The sequence below is a fragment of the Cebus imitator genome, unplaced genomic scaffold (assembly GCF_001604975.1).
Source record: "Cebus imitator isolate Cc_AM_T3 unplaced genomic scaffold, Cebus_imitator-1.0 Scaffold76, whole genome shotgun sequence".
Lineage (NCBI taxonomy): Eukaryota > Metazoa > Chordata > Mammalia > Primates > Cebidae > Cebus > Cebus imitator.
In genome coordinates, this window is record NW_016107391.1 from 5,922,876 (window position 1) to 5,944,980 (window position 22,105).

The 22,105-nt window shown below is 40.4% G+C and overlaps 1 protein-coding gene and 1 pseudogene across 5 annotated transcripts in view; both read left to right on the forward strand.

The window, feature by feature from the left end:
• SH3RF2 (SH3 domain containing ring finger 2) overlaps positions 1 to 22,105 on the forward strand; it is a 148,800-nt gene that overhangs the window by 55,063 nt on the left and 71,632 nt on the right. For all 5 annotated transcript variants that reach the window (XM_037739903.1, XM_017532314.2, XM_037739902.1 and 2 more), the window contains 3 exons: positions 10,502 to 10,771; positions 14,269 to 14,364; positions 21,548 to 21,862. In XM_037739903.1, coding sequence (XP_037595831.1) covers positions 10,502 to 10,771; positions 14,269 to 14,364; positions 21,548 to 21,862 — 681 coding nt within the window. The remainder of the gene's footprint in view (positions 1 to 10,501; positions 10,772 to 14,268; positions 14,365 to 21,547; positions 21,863 to 22,105) is intronic.
• Positions 7,809 to 8,778, forward strand: LOC108307108 (annotated as a pseudogene).

The window sequence follows — 22,105 nt, forward strand, 5'->3', positions numbered from 1 at the left end:
AGTAGAGGCGGGGTTTCACCATGTTGACCAGGATGGTCTCAATCTCTTGACCTCGTGATCCACCCGCCTCGGCCTCCCACAGTGCTGGGATTACAGGCTTGAGCCACCGCGCCCGGCCGTCAAGCATTTCTTAAACACCTACTTATGTCCAGGATTCAATGATAGAGAGGCAGAGATGCTTCAGACACAAATCCTGCATTGTCCAGCAGCAGAGAACTTAGCCCGGGAAATCATAGATAACTTGAGTCGAATAAAAGTATGGTTTTGGTTTTGGGCTCCATTCTCCAGTGATGGGTGAGCTCATGACCAGCTCAGGGAAGTAAACCATTGATGACGACCATTAGCTCAGCATATTGATTTTGGTCCCACCCAATGGAAGGAGTAGAGAGAACCAGGCCAGGCTTTCTAAATAGGTGGGAAGTGTTGCCAGGGTGTGTCAAAGAGCTCGTTTCACAGCAACAGGTTGAGTTCTCATCTCAGCTCTGCCTTTTCCCTTGTATGTGTCACGGTGGTGATCCAGCTCCACGTAGGTTCCTTTCTCTTTACCCTGTTATCAGTGTATACCTCTCTTTATTTTAAAAATTGGAAATAAACTCAGGGCTCACTGACAGCTGAACCTCTGACTGTTTCTGAATTTTGCTATTTGGCAATTACATTGTTACGAAGTTTGTTGTTTCTAGGCTTCAAATATGTATTAATTAGGAATTGTTCAGTTTCAAGTGTCAGAGCTCCAAGTAGTTTAAGTAATCAGCAGTAAATTGGGGACATAGAGGATTAGAGATCTCATCTAAAATAACCTTCAGGCACCATTTAATTTAGGAGTTCATATTTTATTGTCAGGACTCTAGCTATCTAGTTACCTATCTAGCTTGCTATATCTAGTTCTGCTGTCTTCTACAGCTTCTTTCAGGAAAGTGAGTCTACTGGTTCGGAAATATCACCAATATTATAGCCAACACTGGACTACACCATATTGCACGGGTGGTCCAAGGTCCACAACCTGAAGGCTCATGATTCAAAAGCAAGAGAGATTCTTTCTCCGTATCTAGATATCAAATTTCAGATACTAATTACCCCTGACTGAGGCACATGCCTTTCCTGTACTGATCACTGTGCTGAGGGTTTCGGATATTCTAACTGGCCAGCCTGGCCCACGTACCCTTGTGTGTATGACGTGGCCAGGGCGAATGACCCGCCCATCAGAAGTTAGAGAGAGAACAGGTGGTTCCTCACAGAAGGGGATGCTTCACAAAGCAACAACATAATGTTATCACTAGAGTGTCTGCAAGCTCTTGTCTCTGAAGCCTATGCATCATCTTTCTATCAAAATCATGCTTCTTGTGGCTTCCAGACCCTACTGAGGAGACAAACGAATAGGTAAATTACAGGAGTATAGAGTCTTGAGCTTTTTTAATATCAGAAAAGGAAAGGTTTTTAGGTACACACAAGGAAAAAGAGTTTGGTGATGACCTCACTGTGAGACCTCCATGCAAACTTTATCCCTGTGCCTTCTCGCCCCTGCATTTGTAGAGACAGAAAACAATGATGAGTGAGAAAAGCTATCGCCAGCAATACAACAGGTGAGAGCTGATGTGAAACTTGGAATCTTTTTCCCTTGAGAGAGCAGTGAGGGACTGGATAGAATCAACCAGCTGAGTCTCTTCAGGTGCTTAACTTTTATGTGAGAGCTCTGGAGTTCAATAATTCATGCTAATGCAGCCAGCAGCAAGCAAATTGCATTCACACTCGATTCAGATTTTGATTACAAAACAAAGCCCCAAATGAGTTTTATGATGGAAAAACATGCGAGGTGACTTCAGCTTGATGGCAGACAATGAGAATGGTAAAAGCACCCAGGCTTTCAGGTCAAATGAGCCTCAGACAGTCTTGGATCTGCCATATACTGGCTGTGTGACCTTGTTTGGTGACATTTACCATCTCAGAACTTCTGTTTCCTCATCAATAAAATAGGGTCATACCACCTATTTCAGAGGATTTTGAGAGCATATGAATGAGACAATATATGGGAAGTGCAGTAGTGCAATAATGTAAGAAAATGTCTGTGGCCTGGCAGAACCCCAAAAAATGTTAATTTCCTCTGCTCTTCAGAGTCATTCATTCTCCCTGTCTCTTCCCTCGCCCCACCCCTTCCTGCTTCCCTCTGCCCTGCTTTGCACCATGGAAGCCAATGTTTTCTGTGAGTATGACCATAGAAATGAGAATACCAGAGGAGGGATTGTCCAAAATGATGAGAGAGAAGAAAGAGGGTCTTCTTGTTAAAACCAGAATTTATATATAATTCATTTCTACAATATTTATGTTGAGGGAGATGGAGAAAAGACGAAAATAGGTATTTAGTACTATTTTAGGGTTTCAAGGTTTTGGCATCTTCAAGGGGATTTGAGAATTTTGTGCAATTTTACTTTAATATACTCTCAGTAAGTCATTAAAATATGTAAGCCACTTGCACTGCAAACATCTTTCAGAAGAAGAAAAGAAAGAAAGCAGCCTAGCAATTTACAAAGCCTATGTCAAAACTCCATTTATTGCCACCCTTTTGAGTTAGAATAAGGTATAGCTTAGACCTACTGTAGCATCAAACTTGGTGAGAAAGCTTGTTAAAAATGCAGCTACTTGGATCCCACTCCAAGAGATTCTGATCAAATCAGTCAGGAGTTGGATCAAGGCATTCACATTTTTAACACCTCCCAGAATCTCATACAGGGAAACCACAGATTATATTTTAAGAAACAGGCCTGGCGCAATGCCTCACACCTATAATTCTAACACTTTGGGAGGCCGAGGCAGGTGGATCACGTAAGCTTGGGAGTTTGAGACCAGCCTGAACAACATGGTAAAACCCTGTCTCTGCAAAAAATACAAAAAATTAGCCAGGCATGGTGGTGAACACCTGTAGTCCCAGATACTTGGGCTGAGGCAGGAAGATCATTTAACCTGGGAGGTTGAGGCTACAGTGGCTGAAACCATGACATTGCACTCCAGCCTGTGTGACAAAGTGAGACCCTGTCTCAAAAAAAGAAAAAGAAAAGAAATGCAGGCTTGGACTTTGGCATAGAACTGAGTTCAAATCCTAAATTCACCATTTTCTATCTTTGTGAACTTGGGCAACTTTTAAATTTTTTGTATTAGTCCGTTTTCCCATTACTGATAAAGATATACCCGAGACTGGGTAATTTACAAAAGAAAGAGGTTTAATTGGACTTACAGTTCCACGTGGCTGGGGAAGCCTCACAATCATGTCAGAAAGCAAGGAGGAACAAGTCACATCTTACATGGATGGCAGCAGGCAAAACGAGAGAGCTTATGCAAGGGAACTACTTTTTTAAAAACCATCAGCTCTCATGAGACTTATTCACTATCATAAGAACAGCACAGTAAAGACTTGCCCCCATGATTCAATCACCTTCCACTGGGTCCCTCCCACAATACATGGAAATTCAAGATAAGATTTGGGTGGGGACGTAGCCAAATCATATCATTCCACCTGGCCCCTCCCAAATCTCATGTCCTCACATTTCAACACCTATCATGCCTTCACAACAGTTCCCCAAAGTCTTAACTCATTTTGGCATTAACTCAAAAGTCCACAATCCAAAGTCTCATCTGAGACAAGGCAAGTCCCTTCCACCTATGAGTCTGTAAAACCAAAAGCAGGTTAGTTACTTTCTACAGTGGGGGTACAGGAATTGGGTATATACAGCCATTTCAAATGGAAGAACTTGGCCATAACAAAGGAGCTACAGGCCTCATGCCAGTCCAGATTCCAGTGGAGCAGTCAAATCTTAAAGCTCCAAAATGATCTCCTTGACTCCATGTCTCACATCCCGGTCATGCTGATGCAAGAGGTGGGTTCCCATGGCCTTGGGAAGCTCTGCCCCTGTGGCTTTGGTGTTGTTTAACACCAGCCTGTGAAAACAGCCTCCCTCCCAGCTGCTTTCACAGGCTGGTGTTGAGTGTCTGTAGCTTTCCCAGGCACAAGGTGCAAGCTGTCAGTGGATCTACCATTCTGGGGTCTGGGGGACTGTTGTCCTCTTCTCACAGCTCCATTAGGCAGTGCCTCAATAGGGACTCTGTGTGGGGGATCCAACCCCACATTTCCCTCCTCCACTGCCCTAGCAGAGGTTCTCCATGGGAGCCCCACCCCTGCAGCAAAATTCTGCCTAGACATCCAGGCATTTCCATATATCTTTTGAAATCTAGGCAGAGGTTTCCAAGCCTCAGTTCTTGACTTCTGTGTACTCACAGGCTCAATGCCACATGGAAGCTGGCAAGGCTTGAGGCTTGCACCCTCTGAAGTCACAACCCAAGCTCTATATTGGCCCCTTTCAGCCACAGCAGGAGCAGCTGCAACACAGGGCACCAAGTCCCTAGGCGGAACACAGCATGGGGACCCTCAGCCTGCCCATGAAACCACTTTTTCCTCTTAGGTCTCCAGGCCTGTGATGGGAAGGGCTTCCATGAAGACCTCTGATCTGCCCTGGAGACATTTTCCCCATTGTCTTGGGGATAACATTCAACTCATTACTTATGCAAATGTCTGCAGCCTGCAGCCAGCTTGAATTTCTTCTCAGAAAATGGGATTTTCTTTTTTATCACATTGTCAAACTGCAAATTTTCAAAAATTTTACGCTCCGCTTCCCTTATAAAACTGAATACCTTTAACAGCACCCAAGTCACGTCTGGAATGCTTTGCTGCTTAGAAATTTCTTTCACCAAATACCCTAAATGATCTCTCTGAAGTTCGAAGTTCCACAATCTCTGTGGCAGGGGCAAAATGCTGCCAGTCTCTTTGCTAATAAAACATAACAAGAGTTACCTTTGCTCCAGTTCCCAACAAGTTCCTCATCTCCATCTGAGACCACCTCAGCCTGGACCTTATGGTTCATATCACTGTCAGCATTTTGTCAAAGTCATACAACAAGTCTCTAGGAAGTTCCAAACTCTCCTACATTTTCCTATCTTCTTCTGAGCCTTCCAAACTTTTCCAGCCTCTGCCCGTTACCCAGTTCCAAAGTTTCTTCCACATTTTCAGGTATTTTTCAGCAACACGCCACTCTACTGGTACTGATTTACTGTATTAGTCTGTTTTCATGTTGCTGAGAAAGACATACCTGAGACTGGGAAGAAAAAGAGGTTAAATTAGACTTACAGTTCCACATGGATAGGGAGGCCTCAGAATCATGGCAGGAGGCAAAAGGCAGTTCTTACATGGTGGCGGCAAGAAAAAATGAGGAAGAAACAAAAGCAGAAACCTTTGATAAATCCATCAGATCTCATGAGACTTATTCGCAATCATGAGAATGGCATAGGAAAAACTTGCCCCCATGATTCAATTACCTCTGAGCAGTTCCCTTCCACAACATGTGGTAATTCAAGATGAGATTTGGATGGGGACACATCCAAACCATTTCATTCTCTGATCTCATTTTTTTTATCTGAAAACTGACACTTGAAATAATACACACCTCAAAGGTTGTTGTGAGAATTAGAGAGTGGTTAGCAAAGAGAATTAGGGCACTTAGCAAGGAATCTGGCACAAGGAAGAACCATTCAGTAAAGGTTAGCTATTGATATCATTATCATGCAAAGCCAAAGGGACTTGGATCTTTTCTTCTTTATCTTTTTATTCTTCCTTTCTTTCCTTTTCTCTTTTCTGATTTTTTTCCATAAATCAAAAAATAAAAAAAGAAAACCCACAATGCATTCAGCAAGGTAGAAGTTTATTTAGCTCTCAGACAAAAATCCAGGATGGGTGCTGCAGCTCTGAAACCCAGGCTTCTTCCCTTCCTATTAGGTGTGGCCCCTGTCCTCAATATTCAAGATGGTAGCTAGAGCTCTAGGGATCATGTCTGCATTCCACATAGCAAGAGGGAGGAGAGGAAAAGAAAACTCCAAAGTTTTGTTTTCCTAAAGGTTTCTTACTCAGGAAGTTTTATTCCTAAGGTTGCTTACATCCACACTGGCCTGGACTTAATCACCAGAGAGGCTGAAAATGTGACCAATATTCCAGGTAGTCATGCACCCATAAAAATGTGATTAGTATTACATTGGAAAATTGAGAGAAAGAAATATGGAGGGACAACTATTGTTCCCTGATGTACCCAACCCTAGAAGTCTAACAGATTTGAGTCATTCCCCAGAAATCCATTCTCATCCAGCTTTTACCTGCTTGTTTCTCAGATAGGGAACAACTTCTCCAAAAAAGGCAGTTGCATAGTTTGCTTATCCTACTCCGCATGGCCTTCTTTCTTTCTAAATTCCTCTTACACTTTTTACCCCTCATCCACCAACGTCATTCATTTTCTTTTGACTGTCCGATTTTAATAAGCAATACAATTATTTTATTGTAGAAAAGTTAGAAAACACAGCTAGGTACTTAGGAATAAAGCATTTTTACAATAGTCAAAAATCATACCACTTAGCAATAACCACTTCTAAAATATTGGCCTATAGTCATCTAGCATTTTCCCCAGGTGAAAATATACATGTGCATTTATAATGAAAATGTAGTCTACATAATTGTTCTTAGCCCCTTCTGTTACACTTAATGGTATATTATCAGTAACATTCAATGTTATTAATTATAGATAGATTGATACATCATCAATTTTAATGACTGTAAAGTTCTTCATTGTATGGGTATGTAATGATTTATTTAACCAATTCCTTGTTTATTTCACAGCATTTTTTAAACCCCCTAGTACATACATCTTTGCTCATTTGTCCACCAGTTTCCTGGGGATGAGCTGTATTCCTGTGGTTTTCTCACCCCTGGGGTCTCCTTACTGTATGTGCAGACCAGCAGGAAAGGACAGCTCAAACATTCCATCAGCAAAGCAATGTTAGGTCTTGTCTCTACTTCTGATCTGCTTGGAGTTTTTTTTTTTTTCAAATGAACATTGCAGATTCAGGAGATCCATGAAGACCTAAATTAATGCCTCTCTATACCCCATTATATGACTAGCAAGACTGTGAATAGCAAGACTGCTACAATGATTATGATTATGAAATCATAATCCCACTGCGTGGAAAAGCACAAAATAAAATATGACCCTAGGTGACTAAAGCACTTCCTCTTAAACATAATCTGTTAGAACTTGCAGTTTGTCAAGCTGACTTCAAGCAAGACTGGAGTAAAGCCATTTCTATGTGGAAAAAAAAACAATTTTAATTAGTAAAATTGTATTTGACTGAAATAATTATTTAGACAACTGATTTGACAAATGATTATGCTTGAGCTGATTTTTTTTTAAGCCGACGATCGATCTCTGACTAATTGTTTCTTTGTGTCAGTTGAGCTTCCTAATGATCCAAATGCTCATTTTATAAATGAATACGGTTTAGGAAAGACTGAGTAACTTGGCCATGATTACACAAATGGAAAGAAGTGGAGCCAGAATTCAAAATCAGTATTCAGACCCAGAGTCACTGACTCCACTCTCATAGATGTGGAGTCAAGTTCCCAACCCTGTTGCTGGCATAGTGATTAAGAAAAAGGGCTCTAGCATCAGGTAGTCTGAGTTCATGTCCCATATCTGCCATTTCTCAGCTTTGTCATCTTATGCAACTTAATAAATCACTCTATGTCTCTGTCATCCTGTCTTATAAATGGAGATAGTGAGTGTCTAACTCCAAGGGCTCCATAAACGAGATGATCCACATACACACTTAGCACATAGGAAGTGCTCAGTAATTAGTTATTAATATGCAGGTGCCATCTGAAAACCTATTAGTTATTAATATTATGCCAGTGCCGTCTGAAAACCTTGGCCGAAAGGGTCGTGGACATGGTGGCCATCAGGGTTCAGGTATACCTGTAAAGGTATATTACACAGGAAAACTCGTATCATGGGCATTTGTTGTGCAGATTATTTCATCGCCCAGCAATGAATGAGACTTCCTGTTGCTCTTCGTTCTCCCCAGCATTTGCCATTGTCAGTGTTTCAGATTTTCACCCTGCTAGTAGATGGGAAAACTGGCAACCATGCCTGAAGGTCTGATATATGCATCTGTAAGTGTACATGCAGCCAAAGAAGAGGAAACCAAAAAGCAGCTGGTGAAACCAGAGCAGCTCCCCGTATATGCTGCACTGTCGCTCCATGCTAAATATGTTGAAGAGCAGCCTGGTCATTTACAAGTGGGCTTTGCTTCCATCCACACTGCAACTGGTCATTATATTGGCTGGTGCAAAGGTGTTTATGTCTTTGTGAAAAATGGGATAATGGATACAGTACAATTTGGAAAAGATGCTTATGTCTATATGAAAAATCCTCCTTGGGATTTTCTTCCAAAAATGAAAGTTATTACGGTTTCAAATGGGCTTGGTTTCAGCAAGAAAAAGTTCTAAGTTTAAAAAAATTACTTGTCCTCTAGGACTGGTCACTTAGGAGCAACTGTTTGCTACCCAGTTCAGTCAGTAATAATTGCTAAGGTAACAGGGAAAAGGTACATGCTACAAGCCAGCAGATTTTTGGAGTAGTTAAATCATTGTGGATAAAAAGCAGCATAAAAGAGTCACTCCCTAAACCTAAAGAAAAAACTAAGCTAGGATCCTCTGCCGAAATAGAAATAGAAGTGCCTGCCAAAACAACTCATGTCTTAAAACACTCAGTGCCCTTGCCAACAGAACTCAGCTCTGAAGCAAAGACCAAATCAGAATCCACCTCAGGTGCTACACAGTTTATGCCTGACCCAAAGCTCATGGATCACGGGCAGTCCCACCCAGAAGACATAGATACGTACAGCACTAGAAGCTGAAGTAGACTGTATAGAGAGACTACATAGGAAACTACAAGTGTGAAGTTGCAAATAATGATGAAAAAAATCACATCATGGGTAACTGATACATGGAGTATTACTTAAACCAAGTTTTTCCTTAACTCTCCAAATGTGCAATTCGATAAATTACATAAGTGGTTAACGCACAAACTCTGAATGCAATCCAAACAATATTAAATGATTGATGAGGAGACACAGGTAGAAATATTAGCCTGCATTTAATGACCTTTAAGGGCATTTATTTTTTTAAAAATGAGGATATGAACTCCAGTGAGACTAAAATCTGAAAATGCATATATGTATGTATAAAGACATACATATTTATATGTATAAATATATTTCTGCTCTACCTTTCCCAAATTAATGTCAGTTAAATTAGAATGGTATGTGGAAAGATGTGTTTCCCTCTGGTTTTTGTTGTTGTTGTTGCTGTTTTGTTTTGTTTTCCATGTCCCATAGCTGAAATAAAATATCCATGTTTTATGGGGAAAAAGTATTATGCAGGTATACCCCAGAGATAGTGTAGGTTCAGTTCCAGACCACTACAATAATGCTAATACCATAATAAAGCAAGTCAAACAAATTTGTTTATTTCCCAGTGTATATAAAAGTTGTTTAGATTACACAGTAGTCTATTAAGTGTGCAATAGCATTATGACTAAAAAATATATATCTAACTTAATTTAAAATACTTTATTACTAACAAAAAAGTTAATGATGATTTGAGCCATCTTCTTGCTGGTGGTGGGTCTTGCCTCCATATTGATGGTTTGTGGCTTCACCTTACATTTTTAAGTTATAGAGACAGCTTCTTTTCTTTAACCTCAAACTGTCTCAGCTGGCTTCAAACTTTTCTTCTGCAGCTTCCACACCTCTCTCAGCCTTCATAGAATTAAAGAAAGTTAGGATCTTGATCTGAATTAGGCTTTGGCTTAAGGGTATGTTGTGGCTGGTTTGATCTTCTACCCAAACGAGTCAAACTTTCTCCATATTAGCAATAAGGCTGTTTCACTTTCTTATCATTTATGTGTTCACTGCAGCAGCACTTCTAATTTCCTTCAAGAACTTTTCCTTTGCATTCACAACTTGGCTAACTGTTTGTCACAAGAGGCCTAGCTTTTGGCCTATCTCAGCTTTAGTCATGCCTTCCTCACTAAGTAATCATTTCTAGCTTTTGATTTAAAGTGAGAGTTGTAGGGTTCTTAATTGGCCTCATTTTAGTATTTTTGTGTCTCAGAGAATAGGGAGGCCCAAGGAGAGGGAGTGAGATGGGAGAATGGCCAGCTGGTGGAGCAGTCAGAACACAAACATTTATTGATGAAGTTTGCCGTCTTGTACGGGCAGTTTGTGGCACCCACCCCCCAACCCAGGCATTACAATAGTAACATCAAAGATCACTGATTACAGATCACCATAGCAGATATAATAATAATGAAAAAGGTTAACATATTTAAAGTTAATAAGTTACCAAAATATGACACAGAGACACAAAGTCAGCACGTGGTGTTGGAAAAATCGCACCAATAGACTTATTCAGCACAGGTTGCCATAAATTTTGATTTGTAAAAGACTCAATATTTGCAAAGCATGTTAAAGCAAAGTATAATAAAACGGGGAATGCTTGTATCTTCTGTTCCTCCAGACTCTAAGCTAAGTAGATATTTGAGCTAAGTATGTATTTTATTGGTCTGTGCCATTGCAGGTACCTCGAGCAAAGGCCTTATGCAACTACAGAGGGCAGAATCCTGGTGACCTCAGGTTTAATAAGGGAGATGTCATTCTTCTCCGGAGACAGCTTGATGAGAATTGGTACCAGGGGGAAATCAATGGCATCAGCGGGATCTTCCCAGCCAGCTCTGTGGAAGTCATCAAGCAGCTGCCCCAGCCACCCCCACTCTGCAGGGCCCTCTACAACTTCGACCTACGAGGCAAGGACAAGAGTGAGAACCAGGATTGCCTCACCTTCCTCAAGGTAGGATTCTGGGTGGCCACCAGAGTCATGTGGGACCACATAGAGACCATAGCAGAGAAAGAGTTGCTTGTTTAACATTTGTTGATTTTTTAAAAATTATATATTAAATATATTATTGTTTATTCTTTTATGCATAAAATGTATTTTATGCATCAATTATATATGTAATATGTGTGTACGAGTCAAACTACATGCAAGTGAAATCTCTACAGAAATCTACAAATAAGTGATAGAAATCTGTGAGCCTTTTTTATTGTAATTACAAAAGTATGCACTTGTTCATTCATTCATTCTATCACTTTTGAGCATGTACTCTTTGCAGATCCTGGGAATAGGCCATGAATAAGTCACAGTCTTTGCCCTCCTGGCAGAGTAACAGAAAATCACAAACAATTTGATAACATGCTATGTAAAACTACACCCCTACCTCTTTATCATGTATGTGGAAGGGTATTCTTGCTGACCAAGTTATGGTTACCTAATTCTACCCATTTACAATATTCTATCTTGTTGTAAACATCACATGCAAAACACTGCAGACACACATAACAACATAATCATGCCTTTCTACATAAATAACCTCTTACAAGACATATTTTTCAAGCATTAATTACCCTAAGATTTCTTGTGCCTCTGTTTTTCATTAGATGATTCCCCACCATTTGCAAGTAATGACAGTTCTACTAAAATCTACACTACTTTTAACTCTCTGTATTCAGTATTTGTTATTCCATAAACATTCACATCTCTCATAGAAACCACAGTTGAAATTATTTTCATTCTTCTCTACTGGTGATAAGTAGATCAAATATAAGTATAGAAAGTGGCACTGTTACAATAGTTTAGCCAAGATCTTTTGCTTTGCAAAATATTTTTATTCCACCAGTACCAGAAAGGAGCTTTACTTCAGGTTTCCTCAAACTAGACAACCTCTCTGTCCTCCACGTTTTGAGATAATGATGTTTATTATTACCTTGGAACCTCAGAGTAAGACTCCTAAGGAAGGTCATTCTACAGCCCAAACAGCAAAGTTTAGACGTAGACTATGGTTAGAGGAAGGTCAGTTCAATTCCACAAATATTTAGTAAGTATTTATTTTGTGCCAGGCATTAGACACACAGCTGGAGGAAGACATAAGCAGGGAGTATCATCATCTGCCTCTCTGACCCTTTCTGGGAATTTGCAAACTGGGACACTTACTCTACACGCTTATTCATTTTTGAGCCCACCCATGTGCCAAGCTGGCCATTGGAGATAAAGTGATGAGTCATTGTTCTTACCTTCACAGAGTTGGCAATCTAGTGGAAGAAACACACATATAAATGGGAAATTATGATAAAGAAACCGGAAAAGAGGATTTGACCCATTCTGGAAGGCTGTGGAATACAGAGACTTCTAGGAAATCTCATGGCCTAAACTCAGCACATCCAAATCAAACTCGAGATATTCCTTCCCAAAGTTGCTCTTTTTCTACTGCTTTCTAGCTCAGTAAATTGTATAATTTATTCAACTTCATGTATTTATTTGTGCATGGATGCGTTCAGGAAATATTTATTGCCTGATTACTAAAGGGGGCCACTGCATTAGGTGCTAGGGACAGCAAAGGTTAACAAAGCAGACACAGGCCCTGCATACATGGAGTTTATGGTCTGATAGGGTAGACAGATGTTAAAGAAATAATAACCTCTGGGAGCACTGGCTCACGCCTGTAATCCCAGCACTTTGGGAGGCCATGGTGGGCAGATCACTTGAGGTCAGGAGTTCAAGACCAGCCTGACCAACATGGCGAAACCCCATCTCTACTAAAAATATAAAAATTAGCTTGGTGTGGTGGTGCATGCCTGTAGTCCCAGCTACTCAGGAGACTGAGGCAGGAGAATCGCTTGAACCTGGGAGGCGGAGGTTGCTGTGAGCCAAGATTGCGCCATTGCACTCAGCCTGGGCAACAGAGCAAGATTCCATCTAACAACAACAAAAAAAGGAATAACCTCTAAATGCATAATTGCAAATGTGTAAGAGCAGGAACTCCAACCCCTGGACCACCAACCAGTACCAGTCTGTGGCCTATTAGAAAACAGGCCGCACAGCAGGAGGTGAGCAGGGCAAGCAAGCAAACCTTCATCTGTATTTATAGCTGCTCCCCACGGGTTGCATTATTGCCTGAGCTCCACCTCCTGTCAGATCAGTAGCAGCAATTAGATTCTCATAGGAGCATGAACCCTATTATGAACAGCGCATGCAAGAGATCGAAGTTACGTGCTCCTTATGAGAATCGAATGCCTGATGATCTGAGGTGGAGCGTTTTATCCTGAAACCATCCCCTATCCCCCTACCCTCTCTCCCTACTCCCTACCCACTGCGTCCATGGAAAAATTGTCTTTCTGGTCCCTGGTGCCAACAAGGTTGGGTACTGCTATGTTAGAGGAAGCTAAGAAAGGGTATAATGCAGTAACAGATTTAGATTTGAATTAATCCTAATTCCTGAGGAGCATGGAACATAATGTCAGAGAGATCAGGAGGTCTTTAGTGGATGAATATACAGGTTGAACTTGATGGATGTCGTATGGACGTGGTAAGGTGTTCCTAAAATGGTATTAAATAAAAAAAAAAAAAAAAAAAAAAAATCGGTTTCCCATATGGCTTCATTTGTGTGAGGTACAGGAACAGGCAAAATAAATGTATAGTACTTGAAGTCAGAGTAGTGGTTGCCTTTTAATAGGTGGTGGGAAAGGGTGCAAAGGAACTTCCTGAGTGCTGGGGATATTCTATATCTTTATCTGAACAGGGATTTCATGGATATATTCAAATGTAACATTTCTCAAGATTGCACTTCATTATGTGGATGTGTGTATGTTTTTGGAAAGTTTTTTAAAAATTGGTACATTTATATGTGTGTATGTTTTGTCTTGATAGAAAAGAATTTGGAAAAAATGTGTTATTCAAGCTGTTGACAGTGATTGTATCTTTATTGTGGAATAATATTTCCCTTGTTTTGCTTATCTGTATTTTCAAATGTTTCTACAAATTTACATATAACCTTTTGTAGTAAGAAAAATCTGAACAAAAAGTTGCTTTATGTTTGATGCATAAAAAATTGAACATGTTCTGAAAAGTCTTCTACATGAGCATAAAATGAATTTTTCTTTTTGCAAAGCTAAAAGTGCTTCTCCCTATGGCTTCCATCTTGATTTCTCTATCAGATAAATTTAAATGAAAAGCTTGGACACTCCTGGTGATTAAAAATTGGAACATTTCTAAGTTTTCCTATTGGATTCTATTGATCCTCCAAATTATTTCTACTCCCCTATGGTCTCGGTGACACAAATACTGCCCTTTATGAAGAAAGTTCATTTTAGCAAAAAGACTTCCCAAATAAATCAAGCACAAGCTATATTCCTCACACCTTACACCATCTGAGACTCCAAACTGATCTCTGCTGAAAGCTTCTATTGCCTGAAAATGAAAGTAAATGCTGACCATGAGATTTTCTCTTTCAGGATGATATCATCACTGTGATCAGCCGAGTGGATGAGAACTGGGCAGAAGGCAAGTTAGGAGATAAAGTAGGCATCTTCCCTATCTTGTTTGTAGAGGTACGTGAGTATCAAGTCTATATCTGATTCACACTTATACAGAAATATGCATGTGCTGCCGTGATGGCTGAGAACAATTCCTGTTTGATAGGAGGCTTATTTCAGAACTAAAATCTCTAAAGAATAGATGCCACACAATAATACCTAATTCTAGCAAGTCAGGAAATGAGTGAAATCTCTCATATGCAAACTAAAATAAACTTACACCAGAAGTATTAAAACTGTGCCTCCTATGAGTCCACAAGTCTACATCTGAGAGTTTATTGTAAGAAAATATTTAAATAAGTATGCAAAGATAGATATATAAAATGTTCAAAAATGTTCACCGTAACATTAGGTGATGATGTATAATTATGACAAACCAGAAGTACTCGAAATATTCAATAATAAGGACTTCATTTTTAAAAATTGTGGGGATGAAAAAAGTGTCTCTCAATGGAGAACACTATAATATATGGAGAATAATATTTAATATCACAAAGTATTTGATATTATGGAAAGATTTATGATTCATCGTTAAGCTTTCTAAAAGTTTAATAGGTACACAGTTTCAGATTTGCAGGATAAAAGAGTTCTAAAGATGTATTTCATAACAGTGTGAATATACGTAACACTGCTAAACTGTACACTTACAAATGGTGCAGAAGGTACATTTTATGTTACATGTCTTTTATCACAATAAAAAAAATAAGTTGGACCATATGGGACCAGCTTTATAAATATATGTGTGTTTATATAAATGGATAAAGGACTAGAGAAGTATATGTATCAAAATGTTAACATTCTGTGATCACTAGATGGTGAGATTCTAGATGCTTTTCATTTTCTTCTGCCAACTTGTATTTTCTACATCTTCTGAAATTAGCATATATTTATTATTTCTGTTTTTTTAAAGAAAGAGTTTTTTAAAAAAAGAAAGAAAACATGCTAAGTTATCTGTATCTTCAGTATAATAATATAACAGTCAATGCCTAATCTCATTAGCCGTGAACCTCACTTTAGCTTGAAGCAAGTCATTACACATTTAAAAGAGAGGTTTTGGCCGGGTGCGGTGGCTCATACCTGTAGTCCCCGCACATGGGGAGGCAGAGGCAGGTGAATCACAAGGTCAAGAGTTGGAGACCATCCTGGCCAACATGGGGAAACTCCGTCTCTACTAAAAAATAGAAAAATTAGCTGGGCGTGGTGGCGTGCGCCTGTAGTCCCAGCTACTCGGGAGGCTGAGACAGGGGAATTGCTTGAACCCAGGAGGCGGGGGTTGCAGTGAGCCAAGATGGTGCCACTGTACTCCAGCCTGGTGCCTGGCGACAGAGTAAGACTCTGTCTCAAAAGAGAAAAAAAAAAAAAAAGGTTTCATTGTTTAACTGCATGTATTAGGTGTTTAACGTGCATAAAGCATTAAAAATGAGTAGTGGAAAGCTATGAAAGAAGTAAAAGATGTGCTGTCTACCCTGGGAGTTGGAGGGTTTGAAACAGAACAGACCACAATGGAGAAGCGACCAGTTTTTCTAATCATAAGAGCTAAAGCAGGTTCTAAAATGAATGGCGTACTCAGAGCATTGCACAGCTTTCAGGGTTCTCTATAACTCCTCTACTCGATCAGTGTCAAAGGAGGGGTTGGAGGAAGGGTCCAGAGAGGCTGGGCTTCTTACTGCCTCTATTAAACTCATTCCTACTTCTCATTCCTAATGCTTTTTCTCTTGCTGGGGCCCCTTTCAGATACACCACCCAATTCTCTTTACCTGTTCAAATTTCACTTATTTTATAAGGCTCAAATAGAAACCCACTTTCTCTATAAAATTTCAGCAAGTAGTTAAACCCTCAATGGTCTCTTTCCTCACTGAATATCTGATGAGTGTATTAGTTGTACTTCACAGGCTAACCTAACACAGAATAGGCACTCTGTTTTTAAAAAATTAGCTTAACAAGTGAATGAATGGAAAATGATTTGGAAAGTAGTCAAAGCTCCCAAGGGGAAAAAAAAATTAAAGAGCAAACCATTCAGTGTAACCCTGTCCTAAACATATATTTAATTATTCAACTAATTTTTCATTGAGTGCCTGCTATGCCAGGACCTGCGCCTAGTTCGAAAGACACAAGACAAACATGGGTCCCTGCCCTGAGAGACTGTAAAGTCAGAAAGTATTCCAGTAGTTAACAAGTGTGATGAATCATGTAAAGACTGAAGAAGCCAAGTATAGTGGCTCATGGCTGCAACCCCAACACATTGGGAGCTAAGGTGGGAGGTTTGCTTGAGGCCGAGAGATTGAGACCAGCTTGAGCAACATAGTGAAACTCCCATCTCTACAAAAAACTTATAAACTAGCCAGGTATGATGGCCCACACTTGGTCCCAGCTACTTCAGAGGCTGAGGCAGGAGAATTGTTTGAGCCCAGGAGGTCAAGTCTGCAGTGAGCCATGATTGCAACACTATACTCTATCCTGGACAACAGAGCAAGATCCTATCTCAAAAAAGAAAAAAAAAGACTGAAGTAGAGGAAACTATTAGGAAGTTATGATATGCAACTTACCTGGGCAGAAAGTCAGCAAATGTCACTTATGCCAAGATCTGACAGAAAAGTAAGTATGGAAGGAAGAGTGTTTTAGGTGATGGAGGTAGCATGTGCAAAAGTCCTGCAGAATGAGGAGGTAAAGTGTAGCCAGGGGAAAAAAGAAGTACCAGAGCTGGAACTTAGAGAGTAAAAGAAGAACAAAAAGTGAAGCCAGGGAAGCAAATGTAAGGCAGATCACAGAAGACTTCGTAAACCATCCTGTATAGTCAAGATAGGCTAGGTTATGCCATGGCAATAAACAGCATCAAAGTCTAAGTGGCTTAACAAAGAAAAATATTATTCCTCACCTACATTCCATGTTCAGTGCAGAACGGTGAGGGGTTCTGCTCACATAGTCACTCAGGAACGGAAGTCCACCTGTTCCAGATGATGCATCTTGTAGCTGCATCATCTGGAACAGGTGGACTTCCTAGTTTCCACAGTAGGGATGCATGAAAAAGAGTGAGTTGTATCAGCAACTAAACACCTCATCTCAGAAGTGACACTTGTCACTCCCACTCACAGCCCATTAGCCTGAATCAGTTACATAGCCTTATCTGATTTCAAGTCAGCTGAGAAGTATAAGGGAACACATGAAACATTGGGTTTCGTTGCATTTGTCATATCATAAGAAGAGTGGATTCAACCCAAAAGCCAATAGAAGCCATTGAAAGGTTTTTTGAAGTGACCAGGCTTGGATTTCTTAAAGACTGTCCTGGCTGCAGTGGGAAGAATGATTTGAGGAGGAGAGAGAAAAAGGCAGAAAGTCCATTTAGGAGGCTCCTGCATTGCCCAGTTAGATGACTGTGGATTAGACCAGGAGGTTCAGGGACACTTCAGGAGGTAGAATCCAGAGGACTTTGGGGTTGACAAAGGCAGGGATAGAGAAGATAAGTGGTCAAGGACAGCCCTACTTCTTGATTTATGGACGTAGGTCAGTGGCAGAGCCATCTGCTGGGTAGGAGCCTTTTCTGGGAAGGAAGTTACTATGATTCGGAAACAATGGTTGACTCTCCAAGGACAGAGATCAGCTGCAATTAGGTTCCTAGTTGGACCCATAGGAGGTACTTAAGTATTTATGGAAGTCGTTGCCTGCTCTACTGCATTATCTTTAGATGCTTCTTCATAACTCTGGGACAGCGGGGAGGCGCCACTCATCTTGTTACCCATTTCTGAAACCCGTTTTCCCAAAACTTCTCCATTTAATGATTATTCATTTGGATACACTTTCCTACCACTTCACCTCTAAAATTAGCAAATACAAGAACCATCAGGATTATCATTAAACTAGCCAGTGCTTCATTTGTTCTCCTAATTGCTTGAAGGGGAAAAAGATAATCAAGTGGTTGCTCTAATCTGGAAACTTTTTTTTCAAAAATTGCCTGAAATCTAAATTGTGCTTTTTAAAGTAGCACTTAAATTTTCACTTCAGTCATTTCATTAAGACTAGCACTTGCTGAGATCTCTTTAAATAAGTTTTGAATTACCAGTGCCATGCAAAGCAATTAGAAGGAGGGGAGTCTTTCTTATGAGCATGTGGTGTGTGTGTGTGTGTGGTGTGAGTGTGTGTGTGTGTGTGTGTGTGTGTTTTTGGCATAAACAGGCTTTTTCTTGTTAGTGTATCATTTTACTTATTGAATTGCACTTACATTAAAAGGTGATAAAACCAAGGTTCAGCCTATGCTCATTCTTATCAGGACTCCTCCGGTGGAGCCTGCCTGGGTTATGTGAACTTTGCTCAGCCCAATAAGCCTCGACAATATTGTTTTTAAATGAGTGGATGCAAATCTAAGAGACCTGCAGCTCTTTCCCAACAGAGCTATTAAATCATATTGGCAGAGGACAGGGCAGATGCAGAGTCTCCAGGGGCCCTTTGTCAGTGTTGATGTTAGAAAAGCTGAAGGTGGTGCTCATCTGGGGACAGAACAATTAGGCAGAAGCAGAAAAAATTAACTCATTTCATTATAGCCATGAATGGCTGCATAAAGAACTTTACTCATTCAATTCAGAGCGTATATTGCCCCTTTACTAGGTGAACAATGGAGGGGCAGGTACCCTGGGTCCTATAAGTCATTTTTCCTGTTCAGGCTGCCATCAGAGCTTGCCTAAACAATTTCAATAACTTCCTAATTGGCCTCCCTACTTCTGTTCTGGCAATTCTAAGTAACAGCCAAAACGAGCTTTTTATTTATTTTTTTAATTTACATACAGAAAAATTTACTCTTTTTAACATCCAGTTCTATAAATTTTAATAAATGCATACAACTGTGTAACCACACCACAATCAAGACATAGAATAGTTCCAATAGCCGCCCCGAAATTTTGCATGCTGCCCTTTTATAGTCAATTTCATCCCCAACTCATAACCACTGGCAACCACCAGTCTGTTTTCTGCTCCTGTAGGTTTCTTTTTCCAGAGTGTCATATAAATGGAATCATACAGAATGTAGCTTTTTGAGTCAGGCTTCATTTTGCATGATGCATTTGGGATTATCCATGCTGTTTCATGTATCAGTAGTTCATTCCTTTTTGATGCTGAGTAGTATTCTATTGTATAGATGTGCCAGAGTTTGTTCATTCACCTCTTGAAAGACACCAGAGTTGTTTTCCAACTGTTGGCAACTATGCGTAAAGCTGCTATAAACATTTTCATACTGGTTTTTGAGTGGGCATAAGTTTTCCTTTCTCTTGGGTAATTACTTAGGAGTGGAATTGCTGGGTCAGATGCTAAATGTGTGTTTAACTTTCTAAGAAACTGCCAAACAGTAGCATGAGCTTTTAAAGGCACAAATCAGATCATATCACTCCTCTACCTAAGTCCTACCAAAGACTTCCTATTATACGTAGAATAAAATGGAACCCTCCCTGACTCTTATGATCTGGCCCCTGCCTATCTCTGTAACCTCTTTCATCATCTTCTCCTCACATGCTCTGTTCCAGCCTTCCCTCTGTTTCTTTCTTCTGTCTTTCTCTCAAGCAAGCTGAGCCCTTTCCCTTTTTAGGACTTTCACACTAGCTTATAGTGCCTCTTTGGGCATGTTCTAACCTCCATTTTTACGTAGCTAGCTCCTTGTTGACATTTGTTGCTTCAGCTTAAATGCCACCTTCTCAGATCTTCCTCGACCCCCTAATTTACAGTAGCTGCCTCCCCAGTCGCTCTCTATCACATCAGAGCACTTATTATATGATGTTTTCTTGTTTACATGCTGGCTCTGTCATTTATAAGTCATCCCTTCCAGGCCTCGGCCTTCTTATCTTTAAAGTAGACATAATAATACTCATTCCCCTACTTGATGAGGTTTTCACAATATTATATGCTTCTTGAGGCAAGAAACACATCTTCTTTAAAATTTTCTTTTTAAGAAATTTATTTATTTATTCCTCAACAAAAAACCATATTCAATAAAATTTTCTATCTCAGCTATTTTAATCCTCTGCACACTGTCTCTAAAAAGTCTTTTAATGGGCAAATTTCCTTTACCTCTATAGTTGGATTTCTACATTAGAATGAGATCTGGTTTTAGAGGGCAACTGGTAACAATAATAAAAATGGAAATTTAGGTAATCATTCTAAAATTTTAGTTATTGCACTAACCTTTGTTTGTCAACATGTTTCAGATTTCCAAAGAAAATGAACCCAAAGGGGCCCTCAGTGAGTAGGGTACTCAAAATATTATTATATATTTCTTGTGAGAATTGACCAATATAGTAGGGAAGACAGACATAACACAGTGGTGTACTGGAGCTGGCTGGAACTAGATCACAAGAGTTGGTTGTTACATTTTCAGGAATTTTGCCAGCCAGTTGTTAAACCATTGGTGGCTTGGAAAACTCCACAAATTGAGACTTGTTTTCTTTCTTGCTTGCTATTTTTTTTTTTTTTTGGACAGCTTTTTTACCAATACATCACTAGCCAAGAGATATAGAACAAGGAAGAATGGTGATTACATGAACATATTTAAAGGAAGTAGTAAAAGACAGTCTTAGAATAAGGATTCAGGGTACTGAATGCACTTATATTCTGACTCAAACACATCAAATGTATAAATTTGGGCAACTTCATTCACTCATTATTCCACAAACACTAAGTATCTACTCTGGGGTACAGGAGAGAATCACGTGTAGAAAAAGAAGGTCCCTGCAACCCAGGTAGCCTACAGACTAGTGGGGGAAAGGCAAGTAAAGGATTGTGGTTTGGAGTGAAAAATGCAATGACTGGGAAGTACAGGGGCTGCTGGGAGCACCAGGAAGGGCAAGGGGATTCCAGGATGGCTAAAGGAAGAGAAAGGAAGCCCACTGGGTGAAAAGAGCTGGATATGACTGGGAAAAATGGGTAAAAACAGAATACTCTCAGCCAGGAAAGAACATCATGGCTTATTTTTATCCCCTTTGGACCTCAGTAAAAGAGTAATACTTTGCAGGAAAGTTGTGAGAATACATTGATAGAGCAAAGTCATGAGGATGCACTGATAAAAGATGGAAGCTGTTACTGTGCTCACCAAGGTATGAGCATCTGAGCCAGTGACCGAGGAGGCGGCATCTGACCTGGCTTTACATGGGTGTGGGTAGGAACTGGCTGCTCACATTAAATCAAGAAGACATACTTCTCATTGGACCTTTTGTCTTTTCAGCCAAACCTCACCGCAAGACACCTTCTAGAAAAGAACAAAGGTCGCCAGTCATCCCGCACAAAAAACCTGTCCCTGGTGTCCTCGTCCTCCAGAGGCAACACACCCACCCTCCGTAGGGGACCCGGGTCCAGGAGGAAGGGGCCTGGGCAGTTTTCCATCACAACAGCCTTGAACACTCTCAACCGGATGGTCCATTCTCCTTCAGGGCGCCATATGGTAGAGATCAGCACCCCAGTGCTCATCAGCTCCAGCAACCCCTCTGTGATCACCCAGCCCATGGAGAAAGCAGACGTTCCCTCCAGCTCGGCGGGGCAGGTAGGGAAGAAACTCCTGGGACGAGGGCACTTTGGGGTAGGGCAAGTGATTCATACACGTCACAAGCAATATTTGATGTTTAGTACTTGCTAAGCACCCACAATGCCCCGACAGTAACTAATGCCCTACATGTTGCATGTCAGAATTGTATAAACATTTCCTTTCATCCTTGAACAGCCTGCGAGTTAGGTGTTATTGCTATTATCCCCATTTTACAGATGGAGGAACTGAGGTTTTAGAGGG